Source organism: Euleptes europaea, chromosome 15 (genome assembly GCF_029931775.1).
Source record: "Euleptes europaea isolate rEulEur1 chromosome 15, rEulEur1.hap1, whole genome shotgun sequence".
Lineage (NCBI taxonomy): Eukaryota > Metazoa > Chordata > Lepidosauria > Squamata > Sphaerodactylidae > Euleptes > Euleptes europaea.
In genome coordinates, this window is record NC_079326.1 from 43046460 (window position 1) to 43060516 (window position 14057).

Below are 14057 nucleotides of genomic sequence, written 5' to 3' on the forward strand. Positions count from 1 at the left end.
CTCTAGGAAGCCCACAAACAGGACGACTGCAGCAGCATTGTCCTGTTCTCTGTGACTAGCCCAAAGTCACCCAGCTGGCTTCATGTGTAGGAGAGGGGAAACCAACCTGGTTTACCAGATTAGAGTCCACTGCTCATGTGGAGGGGTGGGGAATCAAACCTGGTTCTCCAGATTAGAGTCCACCGCTCTTAACCATAGCTCTTAAACACTACACCATGCTGGCTCACTACACCATGCTACAAACAACTTGCTTTCTGACTGACTATCATGACTGGAGTAGCAGAATAAAAATAAATATACCATTTATAAATGCATCTGTTTATAGGACCGCCACCATCAAAAATTACACTTGAAATTCCTATCCCTTTGGGTCTATCTAGTCTCAAGACCCATATGACTCCCCCCCCCCCAATTAGATCTGTAGTTAAATCCTGGCAACTTACATGATGGTTCTTTGCACAAAACAGAGGCGGAAGCATCACTAGGTTCACTGTTACCAGCAGCATTTACTGCAGAGACCCGGAACTGGTATTCACTGCCTTCCATCAGACCTGTGACTTTCAGTCTTGTATCATAAATAGTGTAGTCTCTGTTGACCCGTGTCCAGCGTAGACTCCTCTTTTCACGTTTGTCGACAAGATAGGTGCTAATTTCACTACCACCATCGGACTCTGGTTTCAGCCACTGAATGATGATATGCTCTTTGCCGACACCCACTGCTTCAGGAACGCCGGGTGCTGATGGAATAGCTGTAAATATTTTTGGAAGTGAGAGGGGGAGAAAATCAGCTATTTCATGTGATAGAAGTCTCCCTACCCCAACATGTGCACACAGTGGCTAGAAATGTACTTACTGAATGAATTTCTAGCAACAATAGGTTCCGATTCAAGTGGAAGGCCTGGCCCGTACTTGTTGACAGCTCTTACACGGAATATGTATTCGTTATTCTTAATAAGCCTGGTTACCACGCATGACACCGTTTGACACTCGGCTTCAACAATAACCCAGTTCAGCCTGCTTGTCTCGCGCCTCTCTACAATGTAGTGGGTGATTTCTGCTCCTCCATCTTCTTGAGGAATATTCCAAGCCAGGGTACACTTCTCTTCCGTGACTCTGCTAACCAGGAGTTTGCCAGCACATGAGCCAGGTGAATCTGGGGATAAAGAGTAAAATAATAGTTAATTTTCCCCAGGAAAGCTTTGTTTTCTACCTTAAAAATGACTTTGATGGACAATTAAGTGCCTTTGATGGACAATTAAGTATCATTAAATATTTACCAAGCACTTTGACCAAGACGGCAACTTGCTTTGTCCCACTGGCATTTTTAACAGTTAAAGTGTATTTCCCAGTGTCTCCTCTGTCACAGAACTTGATGATTGCAACGGCATGCTTGCTCGTGTATTGCAAAGCGACCTTTTCACTGGGGTCCAGTTCTTTGTCGCCTTTTGACCAAAAGACTTTTGGCTCGGGTTTCCCACCAATGGATGCCTCGAGAACAAGATCTGAGCCAGCCCTAATTGTTACAAGATCTCCCTGCAATCTGGCGTCCAGCTCAGCTTTAGGTGGTGCTGTGAAAAAGCAAGAGAAACAGATTCACACTTGGACATTGACAAAGCCTATACGCTTTGCATAATTTTCAACCCATATTAACGTCTCTTACAATATTCATCTTTACAAGCCACAGGGCCAGTCGATTCAGAGCCTTTGCTAATAACACCAGCAGCGTTCTTTGCCAAAACACGGAATTCATATTCTTCTCCCTCACTGAGTGCTGTCACGGTAAAGAAGTTTTCGGAGACAATGGTATAGTTGCATTTCAGCCAGCGTCCATCTCCAGTTAAGTTATACGGCTTCCGTTCTACAATGTAGCCAACAATTTTGCTTCCGCCATCGTAAAGTGGGGCAGACCAACGTAATGACACCGAAGACCTTGAGACATCTGTTACCTCTGGCCTACCCGGTGGATCTGCAAGAGAGCACAGTGTGAGAAATAGAGTTCTGTTACCTCTTAAAACAGTGGAAGGAAGTATGCTTCCTCTGCCAGTTTTACTTACCAACTGGGTTTTGAGCCACTACTGGCCTGGATGCTTCACTAGCTTTGCTCACCCCAGCAGAATTCAGTGCATAGATTCGGAACTGATACTCGAGGCCTTCCACAAGCCCTGTCACTTTGTAATCACATTCAAAACTAGGAGATTTGTTTTCCTTCACCCAAAGGATTGTGTTGCGTTCTTTCTTTTCGATCCAGTATCCCACAACTTTGCTGCCACCATCATGATATGGTTCTTCCCAACGAATGCTCATGGCATTGGCTGAAACTGAATATACCTCAGGCCTAGTGGGTGGGCTCGGTGGGACTAATTAAAAAAGAAATAAAAATATTAGATATTGCTGTGTGCGTGTTTTTTTTTTTAAACCAAGATCAGAGGCAATTTATGCACACCCCTTTTATACTTTAGTCCTTACCAAATGGATGCTCAGCCACCACTGGTACTGATTCTATTGGCTTGCTGACACCAAATCTGTTTTCAGAGCTGACGCGGAAAGTGTATTCCATGTATTTAGTGAGATGAGTTACTTTGATCTGGGTGCGTTTGACGCTGGAATTCACCAGCTGCCACGCTGTCGTACCAGATTCACGTTTCTCAACAATGTAGTTTGTAATGTCGGACCCTCCATCATCTTCAGGCTCCTTCCACGACAAAACACAAGATTCAGCTGTCACAGATGATATTTCAATGGGTCGCGTAACTGGACCTGGTCTTCCAATAACGACCACAGTGACGGTGAATGTTTTCACTCCAGCTGTGTTCTCCAGAGTTAAAAAGTATTTACCAGAGTCACCTCTCATGCTGTCCTTAACAATCATGGTGGTTCTATCTTTTGTTGTCTTGATAGTTACTCTGTCCGTTTCCTTAAGTCTCATTTCTTCTAGTTTCCATGTGACTTTTGGAGTGGGACGTCCACTAATTGGTATATCAATAGTAAAGGTACTTCCAGTTTTGCAAGTTATAAGTTGCCTGGTGATTCCACTGAGATCTGCAGTCGGCTCAATCTGTGGCTCTTTAATAATGACAGACGAAAAGGCTTCTCTTGGCTGGCTGTATCCAGCATCATTCTTTGCTTTGACCCGGAACTCATATTCATTGTTCTCTACGAGACCTTCAACAGTGAAAGTAAGTTGCTTTGTCTGACCGGCTTCGACCCAAAAGTCAGATCCCTTTTGTCTCATCTCTAGGAGGTATCCAGTGATACGACTGCCACCATCATGATCAGGTTTAAGCCAAGCTAGATCTACAGATGACCTGCTAGTATCGACAATATCTAATCTCTTAGGTGGAGCAGGTTCTTCAGTTGCTACAACTGGCTCTGCTAATTCACATGGTTCGCCTACTCCGTATTCGTTTTCTGCTGCAACACGGTAATAATAGGGCACACCTTCTGCTAGATCAGTGACCTTATAGATTTGACGGGTACATTTTTCACTCACAACCTGCCAGCTGCGGCGGCTTGCTTCTCGCTTCTCCACAACATAATGATGGATACGGGCACCACCGTCCAAAAGAGGAGCATCCCACATTAAAGTGATAGAACCTCTGGTGACATCCTTAAACGTAATAGGACCTGGTGGCCCAGGAGTGTCTAGCACTTTGACAGTGAAAGTGATAGATTTGCTACCGCTGTTGTTTTGCACTGTAAACATGTACTTGCCAGCATCCGTTCTGTTGCAATTCTCCACAGTCAATGTACTGAAAGAGTCTGTAATATGAATGTCTGCACGCAGACTAAGATCAGAATCTGCTTTGGACCATATGGCAGTTGGAACTGGTCTGCCCTTGAAGGCAATGAACAGACGGATAGTTGCACCTGCTCGGATAATGTGAGTCTGCTTGAAGGAAGCATCTATATCAAGCTCTGGTGAACTGAGCCTGTCAACTGCTTGTATGGAAGCAGGGACTTCACAGCTTTCTCCTTTACCTGCACCGTTTACAGCACTGACCCGGAATTTGTAGTGCTCTCCAGCTTCCAGTTCCGTCACGGTATACTTGGTAGCGATGCACGCCTCTGCGTTGACTTTATGCCACTCTCCTAAATCAGCCTTGCACATTTCAATGATGTAGCCAATTATTTCTAGGCCTCCATCGAAAACTGGCTTGGTCCATTCCAAGCTGACACTTGATTTGGATGTGTCCGTCACTTTGACAACAGTAGGAGCACTTGGAGGGTTGACTGGCTCTCTGCATTTAATCAGCCTGGAGACATCACTTGGAGGCCCCACTCCGGCATTGTTTTCTGCCATAACATGGAACTCGTATTCATTGCCTTCGGTTAAGCCAGTGACTCTGAACCTTGTCTCGCTAATGGGCCTCTTGCTGGACACCTTAACCCAGCGAATGCTCTTCTTTTCTCTTCTCTCCAAGATATACTGGTTAATGTCACTTCCGCCATCCGATCTGGGCCTTGCCCATGTGAGTGTGATGCTGTTTCCTGTTATGTTGCTGGGTTCTGGAGTGCCAGGTGCATCAGGAACCGCTGCAAAATGAAATAAAAAGATCAGCGAACATTCTGGATACGGTTGGCAAGGATTAAATTATGACGTGATTTAAAGTAGACTTACTGTATTGTGCTTGTGCTACGAATGGGTCAGATTCCAGTGGCCTTCCAACACCAAACTTGTTGACTGCAGAGACACGGAACTGGTATTCATTGCCCTTTATTAATTTCACAGCGGAATAACTGCAGGTTTCACAGTGGTCTTCAATCAGTGCCCAGGCTACCCTGCTGGTTTCACGTTTTTCTATCACATAATGAGTAATAGCCGCACAACCATCATTAGCTGGAGGCTCCCACCATAACGATGCCTTCTCTTCGGTAATATTGGTGAACCTGATCGGCCCGCCTACTTTTCCTGGAGTATCTGTAACGTTAAATCACCAGTTATTTGAACGGTGCTAATTTCAGTATGAGTGCAATGCTAAATGTAAGATGTTCAGTATAATGGAAGAAAATCTTGCTAAAAGAATGCCAAGTTACCTTGAACTCGTACAGTTATCTCCGCATGTTTGACGCCTGATGAATTCTTGGCTTCTACCTTATATACTCCACGATGGTCCCGAGAAGCATCTCTCACAAAGATGGTGCTATAGCCAATGGCACTGGTTATTTCCATATTCAACCTCTTATCAATTTCTTTTCCATCTTTCAGCCAGGTCACCTGAGGAACTGGACGGCCTGTGATGAGAACTTTAAGTCTGATGCTTTCTCCAGCTTTAACAGTAAGACCTTCAAAGTGCTCCGCACCAAATTCAATGTTTGGTGCAACTAGAGAATGAAGAGAAATGAAATAATATTAATTTATATCATCATTTGGGTTTATTTATTGCAGATAGCCAAAGGCTTTTGCAATCTTAACATAAGTAATAATGGATTTTTTTAAAAAAAATAATACAAAGATAATACAGAATTTAATAATTCAAGAACGAAACAAATTCCCCAAACACAACAATTTATAATAAAAGACTAATAAAGTTCAAGTTTCCTTCGCCAAAAATAAATTAAACTACAACTAGTTGGAGTGATTTACTGCCTGGTCAGTCTCAGCTTTGGCTCAAATTTTCTTAGCTGCCAATGCATAACAAGAAACCATGTGAATTACATAGGGGTGGGTTTCAGATAATAAGTAAATTGAATTCTTACAGTTATTTCTGCATGGTTAAAGTTATCAACATCTCTTCCCCCCACAAAATATAAAGAGACATGTTAGCTATTTTGTTTCAGAGGTCCACTTAATCTTAAAAGCATATAATGTTAGCATAGTAGAACAGCATGTAGTTTGCACCAATGAATATTAATCTAATTAAAGAGCATTAATCTGTCCATTAAAACATGTATGGCTTTTTCTAGTATTAATGAAACTGAAAGTGCAAACCAGTTGTTCAGCAGATAGTGAGATAATAACCCAATCTGACATGCATTAATCAGGTTTGCTGCAAAACTTGAAAAGAGGTCTAGGTTCGATATAACATGCTTAACTATTAATCAATAATGCTTACCAGCTTCATCTCTGGTCATGATATAGCCTGAAGACTGGGAAGGAGGACTGATTGTTCCTACAGCATTTCTTGCAAGTATTCTGAATTCATATCGATCACCAGGGCTAAGTCCTGTAACTGTGTACTGGCATTCACTGATATCAGTAAAATTGCACCTGAGCCAGCGATCCCCACTTCCTTGACGTTTCTCAATACTGTACCCTACAATCTTGCTGCCTCCGTCACGGAGTGGTGCAGTCCACTTCAGAGTAATAGTTTCCCTAGTCACATCGATGTAATCAGGAGTGCCAGGTGGATCTGAAATGGAAACAGATGCATGCATAGTAACTTAGACCTCAGCTTAAATCCCTACAGTGAGCTTCAAAGGGTATTTTACATTCGGTGGTCAGTCACTCACCTACTGGAGACACTGCCAAGGTAAATTTGCTTGGGTCGCTAGCTGAACTCAACCCAACAGAATTTTCAGCATATACGCGGAACTGGTAGTCCAGACCTTCCAGCAATCCAGTGATTCTGTATTCTCTATTAGATATTGATGAAGTATTCACCTTCTGCCACAGGATGCTGTTCCTTTCTTTCTTTTCAACATGGTAGCCAGTAATTTCTGCACCACCATCATAAACTGGAGCATCCCAAGATATGGTCATTCCATCAGCTGTAATATTGTAAACCACAGGCTTCCCAGGGGAACCTGGTTGTTTGAACTGGTGCTTTGCTACAACCTCTATGGAGGAAAGTGGTGGGCTTACCCCATATCTGTTTTCTGCACGGACTCTGAACTGATACTCGGTATCTTTAACAAGGTTAGGCACTTTGAAAGTTGTCCTTGCTGCACTAGAACACACCATTTTCCAATTGGTTTGGGAAGTTTCCCGCTTCTCAACACTGTAGCCAGTAATTTCTCCTCCTCCATCGTCTTCAGGAGCACCCCATGAAAGAACCATACTATCTGCTTTGATTTCATCTAGTTTTATAGGTCCTTTTGGCTTAGATGGAGGGCCGAGTGTTATCACTGTAATTGGGAATGATTTCCTGTGCACCCCGTTGTCAAGAATTAAGGCGTACTTGCCACCATTTTCTTTTTTCACGTTCTTAATGCTTAAGCTTATTTTGTTTTCAGTTTTCTTGAAGCGGATCAGTTCGCTTTCTTTAAGAGGCATGTTGTCTTTTAGCCAGCTCATAGTTGGTCTTGGCTTTCCCTTGTATGGCAATTCAATGTGTACATTGTGACCAATTCTCACTGTTACTTGTCCTCCAGGTATATCAGAAAGGTCTGCTTCAGGTGTTATTACATAATCTTTCACTGTAATGGGTCCAACTATAACGCCGTCACTTTTTCCTTTTTCGTTCTTAGCAGAAACTCTGAACTCCATAACAGAAAGCTCCTTAAGTTTATCCGCTTCAAATTCACACGCTTTAGTTACGCCCGCATATGACCATTCTCTTTCGTCTTTCAGTTTCTTTTCAATTACATACTCTGATATAATACTGCCACCATCAAATTCAGGTTTGGTCCACTGCAAAGTGACGGAAGTCTTTGTTGAGTCTTTCATGGACAGGTTCTGAACAGGTCCAGGGACTTCAGCTGCTTTTACTGGCTCTGAAGTTTCACATGATTCGCCCAATCCATTTTCATTCTCCGCAAGAACGCGGAAAAAGTATGGGATCTTTTCAGACAAGTTGGTTATCTTGAATGACGTATGAGAGCATTTTGCTGTGACAGAAGACCAAGCTCTCTTTGTGGCATCTCTTTTTTCAACGACATAATTTGTTATTTCAGAACCACCATTGATGAGTGGTGGTTCCCATACCAATGTCACAGTTCCGCGAGAAACATGTTTAAGATGCAGTTTCTGGCATGCCGATGGAGTGTCGAGCACTTTAACGTTCACAAATGAAGATTTTGGTTTTCCGACTCCATTTTCAATTGTGAGTACATATTTTCCTGTATCATTGCGAGTGACTTGAGGAATACTTAGCAGTGTGGATGATTCTGTGTTCTGAATGGTGTATCTTTCATCAACACCAAGGTTCTTTTCATTTTTTCTCCACATGACAGTTGGAGGAGGTCTTCCTTTGAACGGAATCATTATTTGTACATCTTCACCTGCTTTTGCAACAATGGAAGTTCTGAGAGCAACATCCAGATCAATCTCTGCCTCCTCTGCAAGAAAAATGAAAGTTTAAAATGTACATTATTAATATGTGGGGGGGCCTAATCTTGATATACAAAAATATTAAGAATAATAAAGAAATCACATTGCATACCAAGTATGTCTTTAGCTTGCACAGGTTCTGTCATCTCAATAGGTTCACCTTGTCCAGCATAATTTATAGCAGCTACACGGAAGTAGTAGTTGATTCCTGGCTGAAGATGAGAAACAACATACTCGGTGGTTCTCACTTCTCCTCTTGCACTGACTACACTCCATTCTTCCTCGTCTCCTTCTCTCTTTTCTATCGCGTAGCTGGTAATTGCGCTGCCTCCATCATAGGCTGGTTTAGTCCAGCTAAGTGTGACAGAGGTCTTTGTAGTGTCCACAACCTTTAGCTTAACAGGTGGCCCGGGTTTGTCTGCAAAACATTTAAAGTAACAATGAAACTTCACAAGACGGACAAGAAAGGTAGAACATCAAAGTACTCATTCAGGTACCATACACTAAAAGAAGAAGTTGGTTTTTATATGCCGACTTCCTCTTCCTCTTAAGGAAGACTCAAACCGGCTTACAATCCCTTCCCCTCCCCACAACAGACACCCTGTGAGGTAGGTGGGGCTGAGAGAGCTGTGACTAGCCCAAGATCACCAAGCTGGCTTCATGTGTAGGAGTGGGGAAACAAATCCAGTTCACCAGATTAGCCTCTGCCTCTCATGCAGAGGAGTGAGGAATCAAACCCAGTTCTCCAGATTAGAGTCCACCGCTCCAAACCACCACTCTGAACCACTACACTGTACCATAGACAAGCCACAGTAATCAAGGTGAAGTCTCAAAATATGTCCCCATGCATTATCATACATATTAATGTCTTTAAATTGTTCTTAAATTTACAGATATCCACATGGAAGGGTTTTTACCAATAGGATCTGCTGCTTTGTAGAAATCTGATGCTTCTGAGAACGGTCCTTGGCCAGCGACATTCACGGCAGAAACTCTAAACTGGTATTCATTGTTTTCTGTTAATCCTGTAACTTTCTGCCTGGTGTCCCGGATGGTGTCTTTGATGACCTTGAACCAGCCTAGGCTTTTCTTATCACGCTTCTCAAGGTAATAGCCATTTACTTCACTGCCACCATCCACTGTAGGTCTGCTCCAGACTACTGTCATTGACTGCTTAGTTATCAGGGTGACCTCAGGCATGCCAGGAGGTCCAGGTGTAACTGTGTTTTTGTTAAAAGAAAAGAAACCACGTCATGTCACTGTAACAAAATAACAGATTATCTATAAAAATTCAAGGAGCAGACTTAACACACATAACTTACCGAATGCATTTTTAGCTATAACAGAATCGGATTCCAGTGGATCACCAACACCAAACTTGTTCACACCTCGTACCCGGAAGATGTATTCATTTCCTTTAATGACTTTTGTGGTAGTGGCGCTGCATTCTTCTTGCTTTTCTGAAACCATAGACCACACCAAGCGACTTGTCTCACGTTTTTCCACAATGTAATGAGTTACATTGGCACCGCCATCTTCGGCTGGTGGTCCCCACAGAAGGGCAATCTTTTCAGCAGTGACAGTCTTGAACTGTATAGGTCCACTTGGAGGTCCTGGCTTATCTGTTGAGTACAAGAAGAAATGAAATGTTTTAACATACAAGAATGGGTACGGCGAGCTGAATTTCAGAATGCATGCGACGTAATATTGTTCAAAACGTACCAAGTATTTGTACTCGAATGGTAGCAGTTGCAGAACCCATGGCATTTTTTAATTTCAGTTCGTAGTTTCCGCTGTTAAGGCGAGTTGCATCTTTGATCAATATAGATGCAAATTCTGTTGTATTTTCAATAGACACCTGGGCACTGGTTTGTATTTCTTTTCCATTTCTGAACCACTCAATTGTAGGCACAGGCTTTCCTGAGATGCCGAGTTTCAGCTTAACTGCAGTGCCAGCTTTGTATTTTACTATTTCCGTATATTCTGGGGGAACATCTATTTCAGGTGCACCTTAATGAACAATGAGGAATAAAAATGCATTAATACACCTGAAAGAGTTTTAGGCCAAAGCTTTTGGGTAACAAGAGTAATGCATTTATATACATGCTCTAACACAAAAAGCTCCATTAAGACAAACAGTATTTCAATCAATCAATCGTTATTTCAATACAATATCAGCTCTGAATAAAAATCAAAGTTAGGTTAAAATAATAAAATAAAATAATGCAAGTGGATAATTCTGGGAGGGATGATTTGAAGAAGAGGAGGAAAGATCTTCTATGGGGAAAGGTTTTCAATCAGCCGTTTACGAATCCCACTAGACCGGAGGCAAAATTTGGCTACTTGAGAGGTTATCTCCCGAAAGGAGTCTGCTAAGAGAAGGGAAACTTTAGCTTCTTTCGATCTCCCAGGAAAGGATGACAATATGGGGAGAATGTATTGTGATCTTATGTTGTTGTAGAAGGGACATTGCCGCAGAACATGTTCTATTGTTTCCACTTTCTCTGTTTTGCATGGGCATAATCGTTGATGAAAGGGAGTACGGAGATACCTGCCTTCCAGGAGAGCTGAAGGTAGGCATTGAAACCCGCAAGAGTAAAGGCCCTTCGATGACAATCAGTATTTGAATCAGCGCAACGTCATCAAGCCAGACACCTCGAATTCAAATAAGATTTTCTACAAAAAATGCTAACAGTAAACCCAGACACAGAGCTGGATATTAATTTGTATGCAGTTATACGTTCCTTACCATAAGTATCCACACATGTAATAGGGCCTAAAACATCCGATGGGTTGCTAATTGAGCCTGCAGCATTCTTCGCAAAAATTCGGAATTCATATTGGGAGCTTTGAGTCAATCCCGATACAGTAAACTGAGTCTCTATGACATTGGTGAAGCTAGCCTTTGTCCACCTTCCATTTGGCAGATCGCGTTTCTCCACAATATATCCAGTAATTTTGCTACCACCATCAAAAGCTGGCTTTGTCCAGGAAAGACTGACAAATGTTTTGGAAATATCTGTGACGCGAACATTTCTTGGTGGTTCTGCAACATTAAAAAAACAAAAACAAAAAAGCACAGCATTTGCAGTTAGTAAGCGAAGTGGTACAATTTGGGGACCCATGAGTAATTCTGGGAGAAGGGGGGAGAATATGTGATGGAGAAATTATCTACCGCACTTCATGGTTCAATAGCACGATGGCGGTCAGTTTCAGACCTGGGGCAAACATCTCCAGACTCCCTGAAGTAGCGCATGGAGGGCTTTTAAAAAATCCCATACATCTATTGTATGGGAAAATTTAGTGAGTGTGGGGAATTGGGGCTTGAAAGACAAGCACAATTTTCCATTTTCCACACCTTTAAAGCCTTTGATGTCCGTCCCTTTTGCAATGTGTGTGTGTGTGTGATGGTGGGTAATTTGGATCGGAGGAAGTGCTTTTCTTTCAAAAGAGTCAGATCGCCTAAAAATTTGAAAGATCCTGGGGGGAGGGGAATAGTGAACACCCTCCAACCCCAATTGCCCTCCTGCAAGATTTCGATAGCTTGCACCTACTCTTTGCCCTCAGTCTTCCCATGTGAGGGATTTTTTTCTCTTTCAACCCCCACCCTCAATACTTTTGCACAGATGTGGGGTCTCTTGGTTTTACTGAAACCACCTCATTTTCTCCATTCTGCAGCTATGCTTGTTGCCAAGGGGCCAACCACTTTGCTAGTAGAGTGGATGATTGCATAGTCCCTCGCCAAAGACATTTCCCACTACCTATTCTCTCTAGTATCAGAGGAGCATGCCTATTATACTAGGTGCTGTGGAACACAGGCAGGATGGTGTTGCTGCAGTTATCTTGTTTGTGGCTTCCTGGGGGCACCTGGTTGGCCACTGTGTGAACAGATTGCTGGACTTGATGGGCCTTGGTTTGATTCAACAGGGCCTTTCTTATGTTCACTAAATTCATTACTGGAAACATGACACTTTACTCCTGAATACTTACCACATGCATCGATAGCAAGAACTGCATCAGATGGATGACTTGCTTTTCCAATACCAGCTGCATTTTCTGCATACACTCTGAATTCATAGATAAGTCCAGCAGAGATATTGGTCACCTTGAAGTGGGTTGTGCGTATGAGGAGTTTGTTCACTTTCTTCCATAAGATGCTGTTCCTATCCTTCATTTCGAGATGATACCCAATGACTGCACTGCCTCCATTGGAAACAGGCTCATGCCATCCAACAGCGATACATTCTCGAGTCACACTAGTAATCCATGGCGTGGAAGGTGGTCCAGGGGTCGCTACAGAAACAAAGTACTAGTTTAATAAAATCTGAAAACATGACTGAAGAATCCAGAAAAACAAAAGCAAACGAGAAGTTACTTACTGTATGGCAATCTAACAGTTACACACACTGAGTCAATGTGGTCGCTTATGCCAAAACGATTTTCTGCCTTGATACGGAATTGATACTCTTCTCCCGTTGTTAGCTTCATTATTTTAATAATATTTCTGGCAACTGTGGCAGATACTTCAGACCAGACGGCAGTGCTTGTTTCTCTTTTCAGTACGATATAATTAGTAACTTGACTTCCGCCATCATAATGTGGTGGTTCCCACTTAAGAGTAACACCTTCTTCAGTGACATCACTGATAACAACTGGACCAACAGGAGGGCCTGGTCTGTCTAGGACAACAATGTTAACAAAAGACTTAGTAGTCCCACTGGAATTGGCAGCTGTGATGTCATATCTACCAGCATCAGTAGCCACACTTTCTTTAAGGTTGATAATGACACTTTCTGCTGTGGTTTCTGTGTTGAATCTCATGGTTGCCTTGATTGGAACGCCATCTCTGGCTAACGTCACTTTTGGCAATGGTTTTCCAGAAACTGGGATCTCAACCTTTAGGTTTGAACCTGCTCTAACATAAACTGTGTTGCTTGGGAAGCCTTTCATGTCAACTTCCGGTGATTCTGAAAAAATACATTTCCAAAATGTTAAAAACATGGCTTTAAAGGACATTTTCAGTTAAATTTATATTACCTCTGATTTAGGTATTCACAGACATACCTAGTTGTTCTTTAACAGTAACCGCAAGAAGGAGCTCTCTGGGGTCGCTTAGACCAGCTTGGTTTTCAGCAAATACTCTGAAGAAGTAGTCCATATTCTCCTTGAGGCCATGGACAACATGATGAGTTGTCTTGACGACTGCACATTTGACCCATTTTTGCTGCCCTTTCTCTAGCGCTTCAACTAGATAACCTACAACTCGGCTTCCACCATCATGTTCTGGCTTTAGCCACACAAGAGATACACTATCTTTAGTAATGCTTGATACTCCCAATTTCTCTGGTGGGCTTGGTTTTTCTGGGAAATAAAAAGACAATGAATTGAAAACAAAATAAACCATATGAATTCTATTTAGCATACTCACTAAACATACATTTTACATAAGGAAACTATCTTGCATGCCTGTATCAAAGCAGTAATTCTTAACTAGGGCTGTACAGCTTGCCCAGGAGACAACCTCAAACTGGGATGGGAGCAATCTTGAGACTTTTTTAGAAAGGCAGATTACAAATACTGTAAAATAAATAGAAATAAAAATTCAAAACTTTTGGGGACAAATGGGGAACATTTGGGATTTCTGGCAACCCTTCCCCCCCACTTACTGTGGCTACTGATAACAAGTGCAAGATAGCCATTTTATATTGATCACTAAATCCTGAGGATAAATCACACTTCTAGATTTCTAGATCTCACTCTTGAAGTGGCACACAACAAAGTAGAGGAACTGACTGATGGCCACCAGGTACAAGAGTCTCATTGAATCTGTATGTTGCATGCATATATC

General features: G+C 42.4%; 1 protein-coding gene across 1 annotated transcript in view; it reads right to left on the reverse strand.

The window, feature by feature from the left end:
- The window catches only part of TTN (titin), a 329209-nt gene that overhangs the window by 19063 nt on the left and 296089 nt on the right, over nt 1–14057 (reverse strand). The window contains 18 exon segments of the mRNA XM_056861196.1: nt 444–749; nt 854–1153; nt 1278–1568; nt 1661–1966; nt 2055–2357; nt 2467–4533; nt 4619–4918; nt 5035–5322; nt 6054–6350; nt 6451–8217; nt 8322–8627; nt 9127–9429; nt 9532–9831; nt 9932–10219; nt 10959–11255; nt 12200–12502; nt 12589–13176; nt 13274–13570. Of these exon segments, the coding sequence (XP_056717174.1) occupies nt 444–749; nt 854–1153; nt 1278–1568; nt 1661–1966; nt 2055–2357; nt 2467–4533; nt 4619–4918; nt 5035–5322; nt 6054–6350; nt 6451–8217; nt 8322–8627; nt 9127–9429; nt 9532–9831; nt 9932–10219; nt 10959–11255; nt 12200–12502; nt 12589–13176; nt 13274–13570 (8907 nt within the window).